The 12,980-nt window shown below is 44.1% G+C and overlaps 1 protein-coding gene across 1 annotated transcript in view; it reads left to right on the top strand.

Moving 5' to 3' along the window:
* Nucleotides 1–2,243: 2,243 nt before the first annotated feature.
* The window catches only part of GAP43 (growth associated protein 43), a 74,212-nt gene continuing 63,475 nt past the window's right edge, over nt 2,244–12,980 (top strand). The window contains exon 1 of the mRNA XM_032776817.2: nt 2,244–2,478. Within this exon, the coding sequence (XP_032632708.1) occupies nt 2,449–2,478 (30 nt within the window). The 5' untranslated portion in view covers nt 2,244–2,448. The remainder of the gene's footprint in view (nt 2,479–12,980) is intronic.

Raw genomic sequence — 12,980 nt, 5'->3', positions numbered from 1 at the left:
TAGGCATCACATTGAATAATTCCCTCCTTGGGCTTTATGTCTTTATCGTGCTCCTCTGCCCCCTTAGCTGTCATTTAGTCAAGCTTCACAGAGTTAGCTTTTTAAATCTTTCTTCATCACCCACCCCATCCTACCAGCCCCACCTCCAATTTTTGATCCTCTTTCTAAACTCCCTCCATTTTAGCAGAATAGATTTACAGAGTTTAAGGCCAGAAAAAACCATTAGATCATCTAGGCTGACCTGTACCTCACAGGCCCTTAAATTTTATCCAGTTACTCCTGTAGAGAGCCCAATAACTTTTGTTCCCATGTGCCTAAAGGTAAAAATGTTTAGATGTGCCTAAGGGACTTAGGAGCCTACACATGTTGATTTTAATGAGACTGTAGATTTTTAAAGTTATTTAAACCCCAATAGGGATTAGATGTCTAAATACCTTTAAAAATCTGGCCCTATGACTCTTGAAAGTGGAACTTTGACTCCTAAGTCACTTAGGCACTTTTCAAAATGTTACTGTATTCCTTCTCCTCTGCAGGATGTGATGTCTTTGGCATGTGCAGCCATAGTGCAAACTTATATCTAATTTGATACCCTCTATCAACCCTTGGTCATTTTCTGCAGCACCACTTCTCAGGTTTCTTACTTCTCTTAATTACACATATTTTGGATTCTTTTCCCCTGGATGCATTTTTCCAAACTGAATCTCATTTTGTTATTTAACCCTTTGGTCTCTATGTACTGTTCCTCTGTGTCGGCTACCATTTGCAACTCTTCTCAGTTCAGTGTTGTCTGTGAATTTCATTGTCATGCTATATTCCCCCCATTCCAGATCACAAACCCAGCACCTAACACTCTACCTGCTGTATGACACAAGGAAGTTCCCCTAAACTACATACATAGACATAGATAGATAGATTATGTTTGCAAGCCTTTCGATTTACTTTCCTTTTACAGTGATGTCCTAGCAACTGAATATGACTATGAGGGAATCTGCTCTGAGGCTATTCCAGTAACCACATATTGCTTATATTTAAAACATAAAAGCCTTAATAATTACTTGGATCTACATTCTGCTCTTAGGCTGGTTTACCATAAATCAGAATTAGATCAATGTAGTAGTTCAGAAGAAGACTTCAGTGATGGTACTCCCTGAGTTACACTGATGTAACAGAGTTCAGAATCTGGCTTTTAGTAAAAAAAAAGGAGGCTTAATCCTAATTTTGTTAGATAGATTATATCTATCTTTTCCTTTCTAGTGTATTCATCACTGTCATATTTTGGCTGAAATCCATGCGTTGCCTAGATTCTCTTTTCCATGTTATCAGACATAGTCACTCTGTTATAAATTCTGAGAAAGCACAATGTTATAGCATCTGATACATGTGTATTTGGGCGCATGTGTGTATATGTTAGTGTTTACGGGTATGTGATGTGCCTGTGTCCCTTATGGCAAGTTTTATAGAAATTAATAAAGAAAAAAAAATCAATGGGATTCTACAGAAATTATTTTAAAAATCAATAGAGAAAGACAATAGAGAACAACATCCTTCCTATAGGTTACTTGTAAAACTACCCTATGTAACTTTATGGCAAGAATATAAATTTCTATTAAATTGCACAGAAACCTATAAAAAAGTTATGTTCCATTATATTCTATAGGGCATGTGTGTAAGTATATGTGCATGTCTGCCCATGTGTGTATGTGCATATCTGTTTGTGACAATGCATGTGAGGGGGAAAGGAGAAGATCCACAGACATTCATACATATATTGTTATTCCCCACCTACCACAGCTCCCACCTACAGCATGTCACCTGTGCATGAAATGCCATGGAAATAACCCCACTAGCTTTCATAACATACAAATCCTCTCTTGGCTGGGGCCCTGTGCTCTCTGCTTTAACTACTCCAGTGCCAATGCGGAAAAAGAGTGGCAGAAAAATGTAAGCCCTCACCCAATTCCCGTTCCCAAGCCCCCACAGACACACCGCACCCCACCCCCTCAACAATCTATAATGTTCCCTTTCCTGCTAGTCTCAGTACAGTGGGAAAGTCGTCGGGTAATTGGGTCCAGATTGGAGATGTTTAAATATTCATGAGGCTGGCAGGGGACTGGGAGGGGATGGCTGCCTGGATTGTAGTGGGGGGTGGGGTGGGGAGGTGACTAGTCATTGAGAGCTAGTGAACAATTCTGGGAAAGATACGGAGAGGGAGGGAGGGAGGGAGGAGAAGAGAGAGACAGCCAGCTTGTGCATGTGTGATGAGCAATAGCTGTGGACCTTACAGTTGCAGCTAACTGCCCTGGTGTGTGTGTGTGAGAGAGAGAGAGTGAGAGAGAGAGAAAGGGAGGGAGGGAGTGGAGAGGGTGGGGGGGAGAGATAAGAGAGAGAGGAGGAAAAAGGAGAGAGGAGAAGGAAGGAAGAAGAAGGAAGGAAGGGGACAATACAATCATGCTGTGCTGTATGAGAAGAACAAAACAGGTAGAGCTGACAATTTTATACTTCTTTCTGTGGAGAAATTCCCAGGCTGTTGGATGTGTGTGTATGTGTATAAGGGGCGGGGGGAGGAATTTTTAACTGCTTCTAAGCAGATGTCTTCTTTGCAATTCTTTAGCATCTTGCAATTGAAGGCTCTTTTCACACCCTTTCTGATGACTGTTTGTCTTTCTAGTGCTGGTGATGTGGGGAGAGGGTGGCCTATCTTCATGTTTGGGGAGAAACAAGGATCCCCCTCCCTTTTTTTTTAAACTGTGGGCAGATGCATTGCATAGGGTTTTCTGTCTCTGATTCTGAGGGTGTGGATGTGGAAGGGGGAGGAGGGAAATGTGATGAGAGGTGGCTCTACCTCAAAGATGGGGGAAGCAATTCTTCATCTTTTGCCACAAAAATAAATAAATAAAAAGATACTTAGTGAACCGTGATCCAAGATCAGGATGCTGGCTCTCTGTTGCTCTTTGCTCTGAGTGATGAAAGCTGCTTTATGTGCACGTGCTTTGAGATGGCAAGGGGGACAGGTGCATTTAGTTAAAATAGTATGAACAAAAATAAACTGGTAATTTCTTTCTTCTTTTTTTTTTTGGTACTAATAATATCAAGTACAATTAATTAATAGCAAAAGTAATTGGCCATGAAGTCGGGGGCGGGGGGAACTCAGCCCTCTTTGCAATCCCTTTCTTAGTACGACCAGTTAGACAACTGTGCACCAGCTGGTAAAGAGACAGAGGACCACGCCTCTATTAGCTCTGAGCTCCGATGAGATGAGAGAGACAAACGGTACAAACCTGTTGGAAACCAGTTCATTCTCTCTACTGGTACCACATGGCTTTCATTGATGAGGGTGGCAAGAGGGACGAGGAGACAGCTAATTTTCAACAATAAAACATGGCAAGCCAAAAATAATGAAATAAAAAAGCTAGCTAGCTCATTCCCACCCCGCTTCCATTTCAAACTGTTCACTTGAAAGCCAAAATCTACTCTTTGTTACCTCGGTTTAACTCCCTTGATTTCAGTTGGAACTATTGCAGATTTGCACCAATGTAGTCAGGGCAGGATTTGGATCTTGGTGCATTTCAAAGGTATTATGACTACTTTCTCCCTAGGGACCATAACAAAGAGGTGGGATTCCTGCTTTAAGTGTTAATCTTGTCTCACTCTTATAACTACAGAGCGGCAACTGGCACCTTCATTATATATACCTTACAGTGTCTATTACTGCAATATACAGTGTCTGTTACTGCAATACTCTACAGTAATAGCCCAACACACTGCTGGAAGCTGTAGAGATTTGGACAATTACTGTAGAATACTGTATATAATTACAATGAAGGTTAAGGTGCATTTCTGTGCCTCAGTGTCTGTGCTCCCAAGCCAAGGAGTCATATTGTAGAATAACTGAAAGGGGCAGGTGAATGGGATAGAAAGAGTCCCAGCCTTATATATATTTTCCCTATGCAGGTTTCTGATACTCTGCAATTAATGATACAGTCACTAAAACCTGGAGAAGGGTGGGAGGGGGAACACGTTGCAACCAGCCAGCAGAGCACGTTTAGTCGGCCAATGTGGGATGAAAAAAGAAGAGGAGGAGGAGGAGGGAGGCAGACGGAGAGGCAGAATGACAGGGCAGTGGGTGGAGAGGCACAGCAAATTTTAAAATAAAATAGCAGTCTCTGTGGGGTTTTTTGGAGGCCATAAGCTGGGAAGAGCCACAGGGAGTATTTTTCACCATACTTTAATAGGCTGGGCTTTAGCACACGTGGTTCATACCCAGTTTTACCCATTCTTTAAATCTATATATGTTATTCCCATCTTTATTAATTATTATTATTAATTATTATTATTATTATTATTACAAAATATTTATAAACTTATGACACACATATTACTAGATCAGGCATATACACACACCCCTAAATTCAGTCACCCACCCAGACACACCCCTTCATCCCTCCCGTACATTCACACGCACATCCAGCCCTTCCAGCCCCAGTACAGTCACACACATCCACACACAGCCAGACACACCCATTCATACCCCTATGCCCATACATGCATTCATACATATTCACACACACACAATTGCTACATTGACGATGTAAAACTTTGGAAAGCAGAGCTGATGATAATCCAAAAGGAGCTTTAATTTGGAGGAGGAAAAAAAGACTAGGTTTTCAGCCTGCTTTCCTCTCTCCCTGCCTCAACCTTTCGCAAATGGAAAGAAATCCTTCCAAAAAAAAGACAGCTTTCCTCTTTCGGAGCATTTTTCTGGGGAAGCTCCCATCATCCTGCCTTTCTGATTGAAAAAGAGTGAAGTGCTGAAATTACAAATACAGATTCAGAGAAATCTCTTTAAATTCATATATAATTACAGGAGTGGGTGTGTATATACACACACTTCTAGAGAAAGTGTGTGCACATATACATATATATCTGTGGGTGGCGATGATAGTGGAAAAGAACTAAGTAGCTGACTGACTGCATCTGCAAATGACAGACCTAGATGTCTAAATTCTATCATCTGTACCAACTGATTGTACCTGCAAATTTATACCCATAAAATCTGGAGCTTAATAGATGCAAAATGAGAGATTGGGTTGAAGAACCTTTGAAATTTTCCCTAAAGTTTATTTAATACTATTTGGAAATATACTGTGCTATCTACTGTATCTCTTGATAGCATAGCATGCATAGATAGATAGATAGATAAGCATTCCATATACCTACACTAGAATGGATAGACATTATCAGGGCAAGTGCTCAGTACTAGAATGCATGAATGATTACATGATAACTCACAAGCTGGTTTCCCACTTGTGGGTGAAATGATTTTCATTCATTGCCAGCCGTGTTTTATGGCTTTCCCTCCAGTACTGTCCTCTGTTCATCACACTTGTGTCTGTGAGAGACTGCAAAGGTTTGAACCCTGCCACACCCATGAAATGAAAGGCAGGAGGAGGAGGAGGAGGCAAAGAGAGTCTGCATTTCTTTCCTCTTCCACATGAGCAGCATGAATAAACAGGGCTGTATCTATAAAGATGCAGTTTAATGCAATTGGAGAGGAAGCAAGCGTTAGGGGACTGTTCCAGCAATGACAGCCAACCAGCTCGGTGTCTTCTCATACTGGGAGCCACAGAGGTGAAGAGGGAGAGGGAAAAAGACAGAGAGAGACAGATAGAGAGAGAGAGAAGGAGAGGGAGGAATGAACATCAACCTGAGATTTTATTGCTTCAGGATATTAAATGTCTCATACCTCATGTAAAATAACTTAATTATGCCGCATGATGCAGATGCTGCAAAACTTGCAAGGCGTGTTCGTACCTTTAAATGCTAGCACAGAAAGAGAAGTCTTTTTCCTTCTTAAAAAAGCTTCTGAGCCAGGCTGCCAGTTGATGTCAATTGTTGTCGAGCCACTGACTTCAAAGGAGAAATGCTGATTTATACCAGCTGAGGATCTGGGTCTTTTCTTTTGGTAACTGATTTCTGCATATGAGGTTCATTGTTTAAAGTTCTTATGGCTCCTATTTTCCTTCCTTGGATAGTGTCTTTGTGGATTTCTTCTGAAAGTATCCGCAGAAATACCCATCCCACTCTTCCCCACCTCATCCTCTGCTGCCTTCAGTGAGCTCCTTACTGTAAGAGAAATTGATTTCTCCTAAATCACGTAACGTAACCACTCTGGATGGCACATGCGAGCTCCCTTGGGGAATTAATTGTAGGCAGTGCTTCCAGAGGGGAAAATACAATGATAATGTTTAGTGGGAGAGACACTAGTCTAACTGCCAATCTAAGTTTCCTGTCACCACTCACAGGTGCATAGAGGCCATAAGAGAGGAATGAGCATCCATTCATCCCCCATATTCACAGAGGTCTATAGGAGCCATGTCACCTCCTCGTCTGAGGTTAACAGGGTGTATTCAGCCTGTGGACTCCTGCTCTCTCATACTCAGAGGGTGTATACAACTGAGGGTTCTTTCTCCCTCATGCTGAAAGGGTTGAAATCATTTGTGAGCTCCTTCAGCCTCAGAACCCGATGATGATGCCTGTCCCATGCTGAGGCAGGCTGTATAACCAGAGGCTTCCCATATCTCCTATAATGAGAAGATGTGAATAACCTGAGGGCAATATCTGCATCACCCTGACAGGGTGTAGTGTGTGTAGGGTACACTCGCATGGCTGCCTCTATCTCACACTGAGCGCATGTGTGCAGCTGGAGTCCTTTCTGAGTGAGGGTCTGCGGAACATGATGTGTAAAACATGGCGCGTTTGGCTGAGATTTGCTCAGAAGAGGACCTAAGGAAGCAGGTTAAATGTGGTTTTATACCATCTTATTAGAGTAACCTCAGGGCTGCTCTAATTGCACAGCTGTCCATGGATTCATAGGGCCATTCCAGGACCTGGAAATAGTCAAACTATGGAGGCATTTCAACCATGTTCTCTTTCCCCCAGCCATGCCGTTACATCACCCTGAGATACCCCATGCAGAGAAGTTTCCCAGCCGGCCACAGCTGCAACCTGTAGGCTCCGACTGTCCCATATTGCAAGGGGGTGTATAACCTGTAGGCTTTGCTGGCCCTATATTGTGAGGTTATTTGTAACCTGAGGATACTGCCAGCGCTATGCTGACTGGTTCTTTTATTACCTAAGGGCTGAGTGCATTTCAAGCTAAGAGACTATGTTGCCAACTTTCACGTGGTAAATAAGCACCCCGACATTCACAATAAGCCAAAAATCAAGCTAATATCATTTCAAAACAAGGCCAAAACAAGCCAGTCCCTAAGAACCCCAACACTCTATGTGACTAGATTCCCTCAGCGTGCTATCTGGGACTGTGGTGGGCCCGCTGTGCACCCCTGACTCTCTCGCCTTTGCCCCTGCTTGCCCCTCCTTGTCCCTGATTGCCGGGAGACAATCAAAAAAAAGATGCAACAAGCTACAAGACAAAAACTCACAGGCCAATTAAGCCAAAACCAAGCCCAATTTCTGCGCTTTTTTCGTGGTTTGGCATGTCTGCATTCAGAGCCTGAGGACTTTGCCTTTCCCATGCTGAAATAGTTTATAAACTGATGGTTACTCTGGTCCCAAACTTAGAGAGTGTATGTAACCTGAAGCCTCAGCCTGCTCTGTGCTGGGTGTGCATGACTTGACTAGCAGTCACTTAGTCCATGCTTTCCTCCACACTGTATCCCTCTTTAACTCTATCACTGTTCCCTCCTCCCAGAGACTTCCTGCACTTTCCGTACCTCCTGCTTCTCTTGCATCCCTCTGGGATTTATCTCCACCTTACCTGGATTTCAGAGTGGGTGATGGATCTGGTCATAGGTCCAGGCTGCTGCCGCCACCACCTCTGCAGTAGAGCTTGTTTACTTTGTGCTCAGGAATACCTGGGAGTGCGTTGCCTGGTTCTTCCCTTTTCTGTAAGGTTAAGTATCCTCCCCGGGGGATATTTGTCAGACCGTGCACACTTGGGCACCTCTGAGCAGTGAAGTCCCAGTGTGGATATTCTAATGCAACAGCGGTAGCCCATGGCTCAGCATAGAGGATACTGGACCTGCTGAGTCTGGCAACTGGATTCATTGTCCTGAAGCCACAGTAGGCAAGGCCTGTGGAGGGTGCTGTGTCATCTCTGTCAGAATGGAGTGGGGTTTTATTGGAGTACTATGAAGAAGGATTTGGAAACTAAGGCATATTGCGGGATTAAATTTAAGGGAACAAACATCCAACCCCCTTCACCAGCTATTGTCTAAACTCTGATCCTGAAACCCATCCACATTCATTTCATGTTTTACCCCAAGAGTCCTCCTGAACATCCTGGGAGATCATCTGTACTCTCAGGACTCCTGTGGGCTTATGCTGATAACTGTAGAGCTCAGTGGTTAACATACAGCAATAGGCATCAAGAGAACTGGGTTCAATTCTCAGCTCTGCTGTTTGACTTGAGCCAGGGGCAGGCTATTTGCCTGTCAGTATCTCTCTGAGAGACAGCAGTCATGCTTTCCTACCTCTTAGAAGGCTTCGGAGACTAAATTAGTTAACATTTGTAAAGTGTTTTGAGACCCTTACATGGAAGGTGCTGTTAATAAACAAAGAGTTCTATTCTCCATTCTAGATCATTTGTGGAGCCCTAAAATGTTTATCACCTGCTTGCGTTGCCTTATGCAACCCATCTATTGCCCTCTTAATTCAAGGTTTATCAGACTTGTTCTTAGTGTGGACCACACCTTAACGCAACATTGGCATCATGGAGCTTTTCCTTCTATTTACTGTCACACCAACCACCTCTCTTCCCATCTGTGATCAAGCAACAGCTATATAGCAACCTACAGCAATTTCTTGCACGGAAAAACAACATTAAGAAAGTAGTGATGTATTTTTAGCTTCTCGTAGCACACCAAGGAGTTTGTCTTTTTTAAATGAAGTTAAATCACATTGTCTCCTTCTGTTCTTCATTTCATCTCCTCTTTCCATCTGCTCTGCTCCTTGCTCTCCCCTCATCTCTTGCACGAGCTTCCCAGATGCTAAGTTCTCCTCCCCACCTTGTGCGCATACTTCACTGTCATGTGGTCCTCTCTTTTGCACATGCCTAGTCTTCCTCTATTCTGCTTTCCTTCTCCAGTATTCCCTGGGATGTTCCTATCCTAAGGACAGCTCTGGTCACCGATGGCAACTTCTATTTCCTCTCATCCTCCACTTTACATCAACAGCCCAGAGAAGAGGCAGCTCAGATGGCTTCTCCGCCTTGTTTCCAGTTGCTTTTACAGGCCTCGAGGTGTCTTTTTTACCTGGGTGCCTATAGAGGCAATTGGAAACAGTTACCTCTCGAGGGGGACAGAGTGCCACAGTATGTGAGTTACCCCTCCGTGTCTATATATTCCTGTTGCCAGGCAGGGTGATAGCCTCTCCAACCCCACAATGTCTCAGCAGTTTCCCATGATGATAGAGGAGTAGTAACTGCAGTTTCCCCCCAGTATATCCCTGATGTTGGTATGGGCAATATCTGCAGGCTACCACTAGCATTATCCCTGTGCTGGGGGCGGAGAGGGGAGGGGAGGACAAATATTCTGAAGCAGTCCTATGGCAGGCCAGGGTGTGTGATGCAGAGCCATAACTAACCCTCCATACATACCATTTTCCTGCCAAATCTGCTGGGGCCACTTCCACTGCTCATCTCATTGTGGTGGTTGCAGACAGCTCTCTTACTCTCTTGTTGGCCTGAGAGGGGTTCTCTTGAGTCTGTCCTCCCCTTCTAGGCTAGATTGGGCTAGATTCCTAGAAAGGGAAGAGAGGAGATACTTATCTCCTTTCAAATTATAACCAATAAATGTTAGCTCCATTAATTACTCATCTACTTTTGAATTTCCTTGAATTAATTCCAGTGATAATCGCTGTACATCTCTATTTATAGAAAGCCGACGGGTCTCACAGTATTGAACCATCCTGTCTATAGGAGTTGCCTTTCTCTAGAGGCACAAGTCTGGTAATTAATAGAGTTAATAGGGTCTGAGTCAACCCCACCCCTGCTCTGAATACCCCTAGAATTTGGGGAGTTATTGTATCCAGACCTAAACTCTGCAACTGGCTTTATCCTTACCCCTCCATAATAGGTTTAAACCAAAACTCTAGGATCAAGATCCCCTGTACTTTGTGGTTTGGGCCTATCGTTAGTAATCAGTTGTCTCCAGGATTATTTAGAATTTCTTTTATTCAAATACTTAACAAGGTCCTTAGCAATAAGCACCTATCCCTCACTCTATCTGATGAAACCTAATCCATTTATTGCATGCTCCAGGCACCTTACAAATTCTCAATGCTATAAATATGTGGGTGAGGGAGGGGAGGAGCTCGTTATCCATTGTCCTGCATCACCTGAAGTCACTAACACCAGTGCAATTGGGCATGAAACGTTACCATTCTGATCTGACAGCAGAGAATTAGGCCCAGGATCTCTGTTCTCACTTGCTCTTCCATTCCTCCAACTCCCTCTTAAGGAGTAAATTCGTTTTGAATGATGCATTTATGTCATTTTCCGTATATTATTTTGTTGCTGGAAAGTGGGGACTAAAGAAATAAGCTTTATATTTTGCTCTGGTGGCCATCTGATTAGTAGTTATTTTGATCTCTTGCGGAAGTGAGTTCCACACTTGTTAGCCGCTTACAGAGAAAGCTCTGTTTTTCTACACTTGTTAGTTTCACTGTTGAGAATGACTGTTTCTTTGTCCCTAATAAACATGACTCTTGTGGGAGATCATATTCACAGACTGACAGGTGCTGACATAGGTAGCTCAGACCAGTCCAGGGCAGGGCTTTGAATAGCTGTGCTGTAACACTGAGCATGCCTTTGTATTCAATAAGGAGACAATGCAGAGTGGAGCACTGGAATGAAGTGCTCTTGGCAACTTGTTTTGTTCTGCATTCTGAACCAACTGGAGCTTTTTCAGGGTGAGAATTTTCCTTCCTATTTCATTGCACTGCTATGGTCAAGCCATAGGTTACAAATGCATGGGTCACAGTAGCCAAGTTGGAATCTGATGGGATGGGGCAATCTCTAGGCCAGCCAAAGATGGAAGAGGACGTTTTGTACAGCCATAGCTTGGCAGTGGGGAGTCTAGAAGAACCCCAAGGCTGCATACCAGCTTGAGACTCTGAGAACGGATGTCTAAAGTAGAGGATGATGTTTGGTGGAGGAAAGTCCTTTCAAGGCACCATAACAAACCTATAACAAGATCGAAATCAGTGGTTCTCAAACTAGGGCCTCCGCTTGTTCAGGGAAAGCCCCTGGTGGGCTGGGCCCGTTTGTTTACCTGTTGCGTCCACAGGTTTGGCCAATCACGACTCCCACTGGCCACGGTTCACTGCTCCAGGCCGTCCTGGAACTGCGGCCAATGGGAGCCGCGATCTGCTGAACCTGTGGACATGGCAGGTAAACAAACCGTCCTGTCCCGCCAGGGGCTTTCCCTGAACAAGCGGCAGCCCTAGTTTTGAGAACCACTGATCTAAATGAAGAAGCAGTCGGCCCAACCAGAACCATAGGGTCTGATAAAAGAGCATACCTTTATAGACACAGGGCAGCCAGATTAACAACTGGAAGAAAATGTTCCCCAATTAACTGAAAGAAAATAAAAGAAAGAGTGACTAAGAAAAACAGCCTGCCCCACTGCCCCCCAGAACAAAAGAAGAGATGAAAAGTTAAAGAGAATAAGCAGAACATGCATTGTGCCCAAAAGACAGCCAACAAAGGTTGAATTTGGATAAATAAGAGAGGAAATTCCATTTTATGTGTTAGAACTAGATATATGGCAAAAAGGATCTCCCCATTTCTGAATTGTATGTTAGTAACAGTTAAGCCCAAAAAGATTCAAGGAGTTTTGGATCAGAGAAATCCCCCTCAAAAAGTGTAGACATAGTCTCCAGATCTTCCTGAACCCCATGGTTCTCTAAAACTGGGCTGGGTATCACAAAGAGGATGCAAAAAAAACCAGGAGTACCCATACCACTTCCACCTTTTCATGTTCTCTGTATGTATAAATATCTTCTTACTGTATGTTCCATCCTATGCATCCGATGAAGTGGGCTGTAGCCCACGAAAGCTTATGCTCAAATAAATTTGTTAGTATCTAAGGTGCCACAAGTAGTCCTGTTCTTTTTGCTGATACAGACTAACACGGCTGCTACTCTGAAACAAAGAGATGCACTTTCTTATATGATTTCTTGAGCTTTAGACTGGTGGTCTAGCCAGAAACCTTGTGAGAGGAGCCTGTAACATGGTAACTCAGGACTTCCTGTCTGGTCAGAACCCAGAAGTGCAGAGACAGTGCGAAAAAAAGTCAAACTAAGTTTTTGAAAGTTCTGCCTAAAAAAATTCAGGCTTCAATTTATTGACACACACATGCCTCATCAACACGGTTGGAACCTTGAGGTTCACCACACAAATATCTGCCACTTGAACTAATGAAGAAACTGATAGCAGTAATAAGGCCAGCACTAGAGGGAGATGGGACAATTTCGAAGTGGGTTTCATCGATATTTGCTGACACTAGGGGAATAGTGAGATTCGGGGATCTTGGATTCAATTCCAGACTCTGGAGGGGAGCCTGTTCTAGTAAGCACAGACTCTTCTCCCCATTCTCCCCAAGTTTGTCCGTTTCACAGTTCTATATCTACTCCACCACTAGCTCCTTCTCACAGTTCCATTCTCCTCTCCTACCATGGGCGGCGGGTAAACCCCCTCTTTGGGGAGGCCAGCTCCTCAGCCCTGCCCCTTCCTCCTGAGGCCACACCCCTTTCCCCCTGCCCTCTGGAGCCCCGAGCCCTCCCGTGGTCAGAGGAGGCCTGCCCAAAACTGTCCCAGGCTGCTGGTCAGCCAGAGCTCTGGCCTGAGCCACAGGCTGACTCAAACCACCCCCAGCCATTGGTCAGCTTGAGCTCAAAGCTGGCCAGGCCGCTGGCCCGAGCTGAGCCCCTGCTGACTTCGCGGAAGAGGGGGAGTGAGG

This window comes from Chelonoidis abingdonii, chromosome 1 (assembly GCF_003597395.2).
Source record: "Chelonoidis abingdonii isolate Lonesome George chromosome 1, CheloAbing_2.0, whole genome shotgun sequence".
Classification (NCBI taxonomy): domain Eukaryota; kingdom Metazoa; phylum Chordata; order Testudines; family Testudinidae; genus Chelonoidis; species Chelonoidis abingdonii.
Note: the sequence above shows the minus strand (reverse complement) of the source record. Positions and strands in the feature narration are given on the sequence as shown.